At 48.5% G+C, this 9,592-nt stretch overlaps 1 protein-coding gene across 1 annotated transcript; it reads left to right on the forward strand.

Moving 5' to 3' along the window:
* The first annotated feature begins 553 nt into the window (after positions 1-553).
* Positions 554-7,435, forward strand: LOC101176045. The gene is made up of 2 exons (XM_004091339.3): positions 554-723; positions 7,150-7,435. Exons 1-2 carry the CDS (start codon positions 565-567, stop codon positions 7,348-7,350), a joined length of 360 nt encoding a protein of 119 aa, XP_004091387.1. The 5' UTR covers positions 554-564; the 3' UTR covers positions 7,351-7,435.
* The last annotated feature ends 2,157 nt before the right edge of the window (positions 7,436-9,592 follow it).

A 9,592-nucleotide genomic window follows, 5' to 3' on the forward strand; every position in this document is an offset into this window, starting at 1 on the left:
GACAAGAACGTTCTGAGACAGGAAATGCTATCTGCTCGGCTGATGGTGCCAGCGTGGGGGTGAATGTTAAACGGAGTGCTTGGGGGAGACCCCTGCTGCTCATGTCCCCATGACTCAGAATCAGACGCAGAATCACAGTGCTCTAGGTGCTACTAGGCTCTAGGCGCCAGGGGGAATGATCCCATCGCCAACCCTGGAGCAAGGCAGTGTGTTGTAAGAGGGGATGCTGCCGGGAGTGCTCCTGAGTCATTAAGGGAAGGCTGTGAACAGGAAGAGGAAGGGCTGACAACACAGCCCGCGCCCTGCTGAGCCTCCAAGGGGACGGCTCCCTGGTGCAGTCAGCAAAGATTCACTCTGGGAGGACTGGGGGCTCGGCTGCAGAGAGGAGCGACACACCCACTGCCTCTGTCCTCAAGGAGCTCCCGGCCAGCTGCCCCCAGACAAATCCTATGTTACCAACAGTAAAACAACACGATTTTATTTACACCGACTAGATGTCTAGCACCTATCAGTAATACACTATTTCATTTTCACAAACATCTGGCTCATAGATATTGTTTATCGATGAGAAAACAGAAATTTGAAGAGGCAAAGCAAGTTGCCCAAGGGCAAAGAGAGGTGAGCGTGAACTGCTACCGCCATTTTGAAGTTCGTCTTCTCTTCACTGCAAGAAGCTGCCTGGACACCGGGGTGGAGGAACTGTCAGGGCCCTCACTGCGGAAGGTGCTGGCAGGGAGTGGGGAGGTGTGACCTGAGAGTGGTGTCCACAGCCCCTGAACTTGGCCTTAACGAATGAGTGGCAATCCAGTCAGCAGGCAAAAGGCAGAATTGGGGTGGGAGTAGGGGGTCATTCTAGACAGCAGGAACAGTGTGTGAGAAGGCCCAGAGCAGAGAAGGCAAGGCATGTGAAAGCTTGGTATCACTGAAGCTTGGGGTGGGCAAGGGGCTGGGGCGGCTTGGGAGATGAGGCCAAGGAGGCGAGCAAATGTCTGGTGGAGCCTCCCTTTGGGGCGAACCCCTACACTGGTCCAGAGGCAGAGGGTCGGTCGTCTGTCAGTAGGATGAAATTCCTGCTAGTCGGGGTGCCCACTCATTCAGTGAGCACGAGCAGGGGTCTCTGCGGGGCCTGGTGTTGGCCTGTGGTTTGGTGGGACACCCTCTCTGGAGGGGCACCCAGACTCTGTGGTCCCTGCCTGGCCCCTCCTTCTATGTCACCTTCCTGGGGTACCACAGATGCATGCCAAAGACCCCCACTTCTCAAAGTACGTTTCATGGCACACTGAGTTTTTTTGAGGAAAAAGGTTTGTGGTAAAATAAATGGAGACAAGGGGGTGATTGCCTCCTCCTTCTGGGAACTTCTTGCAGGTTAGCTTGTTCAAGTCTCTGAAAAGTAAAAAATGGTTGTGGACATTGTGTGTGTGAGTGTCCCAGTGTCCCAGTGTCCTGGGGCTGCTGTAAGAAAGCACCACGCTGGGGCTTGAGCAACAGACATCGATTCTCTCACAGTTCTGGAGGCCGGAAGTCTGAGATCCAGGAGTCGGCAGGGCCGTGCCCCATCTGGAGGTCTAGGGAGGGTCCTTCCTGCTCCTCCAGCTGCTGGTGGCTGGCAGTCCGTGGTATCCATGACATCTGTGGCATCCGTGGCACCCCAGGCTTGCTTCTGTCCCTATGTGTCTGTGTCTCTCTCTCTCCTAAGGACATAGTCACATTGGATTAAGGGCACACCCTAGTCCAGCAGGATATCTTATTTTAACTAATTACATCTTCAGCAAACCTGTTTCCAGTGAAGGTCCCCTTCTGAGGTGCTGGTGAGGCAGGAGAATAGGGTTTGGAGGCAGGGAACCTAAGGCCGTTTCAAGCTGACTTCCTAGAACTAAATTGAAAGGAAAAACCTAACTTTCCAGGACTAAGTAACAAAAGGACCAGAGGCTCCTCCCTTTGCAAAATCCCCACCTTTTCTGCACCACAGATGGGAAACTGGCTTTCCGCAACCAGTCAGACTGATTGCCGACCGCTGAGTCTTCATTTGCTAGAAGTGCAACTTTTATAACTTCACCTTAGCCTCTGATTGGTTGTTTTTTGCAGCCAATCAGATGATTGCACAGGAGCGTGACCTTCGTAACTTCATTTCAGCTTCTGATTGGTTGCAGAAAGACCAATTGTGGGCCACCACTTCATTTACATGATGTGATCACCAAGTGGCCAATGGGAAACCTGTAGAGGGTATTTGGACCCTAGAAAATTCTGGATCTGGGCTCTTGAGCCGCTGCTCCGTCCGCTCCCACACTGTGGAGTGTACTTTCATTTTCAATAAACCTCTCCTTTCGTTCTTTTGTTGTTTCATTCTTTCTTTGCTTTGCTGGGCGTTTTGTCCAATTCTTTGTTCAAAACGCCAAGAACCTGAACAACTTGCAGTCACGACCCTCTAGTGGTAACACTGGGGGTTAGAATCTCAACAAATCTTTTGGAGGGGGGCATGATTCAACCCATGACGCTTCAACCTGGGATTTCCCACAGAAGTCATTTTTTTCCTCAGAACTCTTTCTGAAAATGCCCCCTCCTCACCCGCCCCATCAACCATCCCTCAGACCTGGTGGCTGGAGCAGTTCCCTTTGGGAAATGCTGCCTGTGGTGAACAGGATGGAGCTCCCCATGGGGACAGGGCCATAGAGGAGGCCTCCGGGACAGAAAGGGGAGTCTGGCGCCACCTGAGGCCCTGGTAAAGGAGGCGGCTGCAGAACGGGGACACAGGAGGGAGGAGAGTGGGGGCCTGTTCATCGAGCCCCCCCTTCCCAGGCTGTCCTGGGCCCGGGGGCTGCCTGGTGGCTTCAAAACGCAGCCAGTGTGGGTGGGGCCGGGTTGGGTCCAGGACGTCAAACTCCCAGGGACTCTGTCTGCCTCATGACCTAGTGTGGAGGCCACAGCTGAGCAACGTCCAGTGTGTCCTTGTCCTGGTCACACCTGGGCCCTTGTCCTGGTTACATCTGGGCCCGCACCACCTCACAGGCTCCCGGTGCGAAGGAGTGGGCGGCGTTTTCAGATTCACCGGGGCTGGTTTGTGGAAGCTCCCAGAACAGACCACGGTCTGTAACAAGCTTACTTCCTGCCCATGAATTTTCCCCTCGACAGGGCTCACAATTAAGTCCATACCCCCGCCTCCCGCCTGCCTTTCACTTTCTTGCTTTTAGAGAGAAGATTAATGGAAATGTATGACTTTGTAGTATAAAGACGTGGATTCAAGTTCAGGGTTTGCCATGGACCTGCTGTGTGACCTTTGGCAAGATCTTTCACTTCATTTTCACATTTATAAAACAGAAGCAATGATAATACTGGCGCTGCCGTCCTTCCTCATGTGTCTGTGGCTGCGGCGAGTGACACGAGCATGAGAAACAGCGTCATGAGCATGATAACAGCCGCTTTCCTCGTCTCCATTCTGTTCCTGCGACTGTCATAGGGGCAGGGGCTCTAAAAGTTCCTCATCGGGTACAGTGCACGCATGCACCGTGTGTGTGATAGAAATCTTTATTTATAGCCCTCCATACGAAAATATGGCATGTAGTCATGGATTAATCAGCAGAAATTGGTATAAATAGTGCTCTTTTTCTCTCATTTTAGTGATAAGTTTTTGCTAAAAAAAAAAAAAAAAGGAGGAAACCATCGCTGAATATGGTAATGATAATACTTAAAAATTTTTAAAGTCAGGTTTATTGAGGTGTAATTTGCATACTGTGAAGTTTAGGTGGACAGTTTTGTAAGATTTGCAAAATGTATAGAGTCATGTCAACACCACCACGATCCACGATTCAGACAGAATATTTTCGTCACCGCCAGGTGATCACTCTCATCCCGTTTCAACCCAATCACTCTTCCCATCCCCAGCTCCTGGCAACAGTGGCTTAGATTTCTGTCCGTAATGGTTTTGCCTTTTTCTGAGTGGCATATAAAGGCAATCATGCAACAGCCTTTCGTATCTGGCCTCTTTCACTTAGATTATACCTTTGAGTGTGATCCATGTTGTTGACTGTGTCCGTCATTCCCTCTTTTTCCATGCCGAGTGGTATTCCGTGGTGTGGATATGCCAGTGTGTTCATTCTTTCACCTGCTGAGGGACATCTGGGCTGTTTCCAATTTGGTACTATTACAAATGCAGCTCTTCTGAACATCTATGCACAAGTCTTTACATGGACATAAATCTATAAATTTTTAAAATTTAATTTAATTTAATTTTAAATTCCAGGATAGGTGTGCAGGACATGCAGGTTTGTTACATAGGTAAACATGTGCCATGGTGGTTTGCTGCACCTATCCACCCATCATCTAGGTTTTAAGCCCCAAATGCGTTACCTATTTGTCTTAAGGCTCTCCCTCCTCCTGCCCCCACAACAGGCCCCAGTGTGTATTGTTCCCCTCCCTGACATGGACATCTATATTTTTTCTCTAGGAGTAGAATGGCTGGATCTTATGGATGTTAACTTTTTTTTTTGAGACTGAGTTTCCCTCTTGTTGCCCAGGCTGGAGTGCAGTGGCACGATCTCTGCTCACCGCAGAGATCCACCTCCTGGCTTGAACTCCACCTCCTGGGTTCAAGTGATTCTCCTGCCTCAGCCACCCAAGTAGCTGGAATTAAAGAACCACTCCCCTCCCCAGGACTTTCACCCCACAACTCACAGCCATCAGAAAAGGCAGCTGTGGAACAGCTGTGGAACAGGAGCACTGGCCTGGGAGTCTGTCATCATGTCACCTTTCTGAACTTTTCTTCTCTGTAAAACTGGGATAGCTGTCATTTCTTCCAGCATCATTAGGAAAACTAAGCTGGAAACTGCCTATAAGTTTGAACACAAGGCTTAGCAGAAACTGAGTTCCCTCATAACAGATCACTCCCTCCCTGGGCTGTCTGCATGATAGAAGTTTATTTCTCTCTTGTTTTTGGATCTTTCCAGCAGATGAGCATATGTCCTCAATAATGCACAGGATTGCTGAGATGGGAACACAGCAATGCAGGGTGCAGAGCTGCTATTGACTTGGGAAACACCAGGAGAACCTCATTTAATGAAATACCCACTAATGTCCACCATGTGTCTAGGTGCTAGGAACACATGATTACGACGTTGGGAGAAGAGGGAAGCTACAATGCTTTGGGCAGGAGTGGGCCAGTAGCTTCCTTTCCATAATAAAATAAAAATCTTAGGTGAGGCAGAAAAGGTCTTTCCCAACTCTGTCATGCTTTGCTCTGTCTTAATCTCCATTTTCAGTCCTGTAGGCCAGTCTTAGGTAATCGTTTAATCCTCTCCTGGGAAGGAGAATGGGGATTAACATTTACTGAGTATCTACTGTGTGCTCAGGCAGGGTCCTTTCAGTTTCACTTACTTGACTGGGACGTTTGCCAATGAGGAATCTGAGGCCCCAGGAAACAAAGCTATTGTACGGGAGAGTTAAGATTTGAACCTGGATCTGTCTGACTGCACAGTGCTTCGGACCAGTGAGCAGGCCTTATGTTTTCCGCAGGCCACTCTGTGGCCTTGACAGCAGGGACCTTATCAGATTCATGTCTATCTTCTCAGCAGCATCCAGCGTAGCACAGCATGCATGGGTTGGGGCAGGGGACTTATCTGATGTCTGGTGGGGTGACAAGGGCGTGGGCAGGTAGATGGATGATCAGATACAGTGATCAGCATCCTGCACGTGAGAGTCCTGCCAACAGCCCCCCAAGAGTCCCCAGGCCGCAGACTGGAACCCGCTGCTCAAAGAACTCAATCCTTTATGTGTGCAAGAGTAAGTGGGAAGGAGAGGAGATGATGGCAGCAGGTGGGGAAATGGTTCTCTCAATATTCCCCTCCTCTCAAATCAGAAGCTCGCGTCCCACCTCCTCAGCCCTGAGCCCGCTGCCCCCAGGCTTTGGCTCTATGGGCTCCGTTCTGCTGGCTGGGGCCGGAAAGGGCTGTGTACTATGGTCCGAGAGAAAGCGCTTTCTGAAATTGATGTGGCTTGTGTAGGAGGAAGGTGCACTTTTTAGCCTTTGTCCTGGTTACAGAGACTCAGGTATTTAACTGTGTTCATTTAAAAGTCAATTTACCCCAGGAGATGGGGGAACAGAGTGCTCGAAAGCTCAAATGGCGTGATTTTTGCAAAAGCCAGACACTGGGTAAATCAACCCCGCTCCCATTTTCAAACCATCAAAATCAAGGTCTCTTTGTTAAGTTGTTTATTTGGTACAGACAAGCTGCCAAGACTGCAAATGAGACGGCGCTTGGTTGTTGTTCATTCCTGCTGATGGCTTGGCGAGGCCAATCTTCCTTCTGTGTTGCGAATCCACAGAGCTTAACCCCTCCGGTCCTTCCCTCATCACTCTGCAGCCTTTGCCGTGAGCATTTCTCAGAGCTGTTGTGAGAACCCAGTGGATCAGAGGTGACAGCTTTATTAAAGATTAAGCTGTCCTCTCTTCCCTTGGGGCTGGTGATATTTAACTCTTGCTTTGCAAATTGGTTTTTCGAAATTTACACACTCTCCAACAGGATCATCATTGCTTGAGGGCAGGTATCACGTTGTACACTTTCCACAAGGTCTTCACTGTCTTACACAATAGCATTCAATAAATATTTGTAGGTTTAGGGTGCGTGCGTGTGTGTGTACGCATGTGTACACATGTGCAATGTTACTGGAGATGGAAGAGTTACACAGAAAAACCCCAGGGAATCAGTCAGCAGGCAATTTTAAACCCAGCTGCTTGGCAGGGGGGGTGGGGGTGGTTGATAACAGGACAAAGTCCGCAATTATCATTTAGGGGACTTTTTGTAATGGAATCCTTTAGAGAATCAGCTCAGATGACATATTATTCTAACCCCAAACTCAAGATTTTCTCTCTGGCTGCCTGTAGAAAAAGAGATGTGCATTTGCATGGGAGGATAGCTGTTCCTTCAAACATTTATTCAAGGGCAGGAAAAGGCAGGGCCACCGAGAACAAGAAAAAATCAGTGGATGGTTGAACCACACAATGGGAGGAGTGGGGTTCCTGAAGCCGTCAGGGCAGCATACAAAACCAGGCTCTGCTGCTTACAATGAATCTCCCCTCCATTGTAACTGAGATATGTACATCCTCTTTTTTCTTTCTGCTGTTTCTGCGTTAACTGCAAATCCACTTCTTAATTTCAGGAAGATCCACAGAAAACGTCCTGGGGTCCTGAGCTGAAGTGTGATGGGAGGAGTCCTCTGTTATCTCAGTCTGAGCCTGGTCTCCCTCCCAGCCATGGTCTCACACTAGCGCTGCTGGGAAACCATCCCTCACAGCCAGTCCTGGCATCGGGCAGTGACTCTCGTCCAACTGTTGTCCAACTCAACAGTTTAGCTGCTTAGATTTTCCTGAAACTTGAATTTCATTTTCCTCTAGCCATGGAATACAGATTAATCCTTTACAATTAAAATCCAAGTTCAGATTTTATTTGTTGTGGTTTTTAATTAAAATCTCACCAGCATTTTGTGGATTTTTTTTTTTCCTTAGAAAGGCAAACACACTGTGCCTATCAGTCAGCCTGGACTGCCATCACAAAATACCATAGATTGTGTGTCTTAAAACAACAGAAATGTATTTTCTCGCAGTTCTGGAGGCTGGAAGTTCAAGGTCAATGTTCTGGCTGATTTCGTTTCTGGTGAGGCCTCTCTTTCTTGCTTGCAGATGGCTGCCATCCTGCTGTGTCCTGTAGGGAAGTTCAAACTTTTCCTCTGAAGGTTTGAACAAACTGACAATATGCAGACTAATAGGAGAAAGAAAGGCATTCAAAGTTGCTAATGTGCATAAGCACAGGGCCACAGAAAAGATGAGATTGAAAAGAGCACCAGGTGGCTGAGGCTTAAACACCCTCTTCATAAGGGAGAGGGAAATGGAGTTGTAGGCAATTGAGAGGGGCAGTAAATGACTTTCAGTAAATGAATGAGCCCAGAGAACAATGTCCTGGGACGCAGTTCCTCTGTTCTCCGGAGGACGTGGTGGGAAGGTAAGGGGTGGAACTTCACTGTGAACAAAGGTTGTCTAATTATGCAGATAGAGTCTCCCAGGTGATGTCCCCAGCTGCCCTCAGAAGAGGAGATGACAGTCTCTCTGGGAGTGGTGATGACTCTCAGTCTCTTCTCTTCTCCCTGTGGTTAATCTTTCCTGGTTATTTGATGAGATTCTAGGGACGGGGGGGTCTTCAGATAATTGCATTTCTTTTGGAAAGAAGTTTCCAAAATCAGATAAGGAAATTCCAGTGAGTGCCCCTCCTGTGCTGGGGCAGGGGTGGGGAGAGGGGGGTAAGAAGCAGGAGAAGATTAGAAAGTCCTAAGCTGTGAGGCAGCTTCTAAGGCTTCCAACTTCCTCACATTCAAAAGTGCCCAGCATGCCAGGCACCATACCCTCGGGTCTCGTTCTCTGTGCCCCACATGCTCACAGCTTTTCCTCCATGCATGTGCACAGAAAGAGGTTGAGCTCTCTGGTGTCTCTTTTTTATTTTTTATTTTTAGACGGAGTCTCACTCTGTTACCCATGCTGGAGTGCAGTGGCGCAATCTCAGTGCACTGCAACCTCCACCTCCCAGGTTAAAGTGATTCTCCTGCCTCAGCCTCCTGAGTAGCTGGGATTACAGGTACCCATCACCACACCCAGCTATTTTTTGTATTTTTAGTAGAGATGGGGTTTCACTATGTTGGCCAGACTGGTCTCAAACTCCAACCTCAAATGATCCACCCACCTTGGCCTCCCAAAGTGCTTGGTGTCTCTTCTTGTAAGGGCACACTGTATGACCTCATTTAACCTTAATTACTTCCTAGAGGCCCCATCACCAACTACAGCTGTATTAGGTGTTAGAACTTCTGTATATGAATTCTGGGGGGACAGAAACCTTCAGTCCATAACATTGAGTTTCACAGTTGGTGCTTTGGGACTCAGCGGCACACAAGGACTAGATGTTAGAAAGTAGAACTTCTCATTTGAAGATGGGGAAACTGAGTCCTCAATGGGGAAATGATGCAGCACATGAGAGGTACAGCCAGATGTGTTCACTTTATCCTTCTCCATGAGCAACTTTATGGGAGGAACAGCTAATGTGGGGGGCATCAGGCAAACGCCCAGACTGTGCTCTTGTTTGCCTGGGAAGTGTTCCTCTGAGTCTAGGTGAGAGGGTCAAGGCAGGTCTCAAATACCACCAAGTACAAGTTGACAATTCCTTAGGGCCAGATGTATTTTGGAATCAGTGTTTTTCCCAAAAGTATTTTAAAAAGTAATATCATCTGTATTCTGTACATTGCACGACACCTCCAGCAACTCTAGAGATCCAGGCAACACCCTGGAATCAAACACATAAATACTTCTGCAGAGAAATCTCAGCGTCTGCATACCACGAGGGATAGGTCAAGGCAGCTCAACCTGTCAGGTCCAGCAGTACCAACACAAATCTATGAAATGACCTTCTGTTTTCAGAATGGCCAACTGGGGATCATGCACTCTGACCATTCAACAGATGTCACTCTTCTGGTGGACAGAGAAGAAAGAAGTAGCTTATTGAGAGTTGGAAAGCTAGCGAGTCTGGGGGCTTCCTCCAATGGCCTTCTCCTGGATGGTCCT

Source organism: Nomascus leucogenys, chromosome 19, assembly GCF_006542625.1.
Source record: "Nomascus leucogenys isolate Asia chromosome 19, Asia_NLE_v1, whole genome shotgun sequence".
In the NCBI taxonomy this organism is placed as follows: Eukaryota; Metazoa; Chordata; class Mammalia; order Primates; family Hylobatidae; genus Nomascus; species Nomascus leucogenys.

Bases quoted from the DNA above. Each gene is read 5' to 3' on its own strand.
- LOC101176045 (XM_004091339.3), top strand. From the start codon at position 565: ATGAGAAAACAGAAATTTGAAGAGGCAAAGCAAGTTGCCCAAGGGCAA. The intron at 724-7,149 runs GTGCTGGCAGGG...TCTTAATTTCAG, and splicing joins CAGGGCCCTCACTGCGGAAG to GAAGATCCACAGAAAACGTC.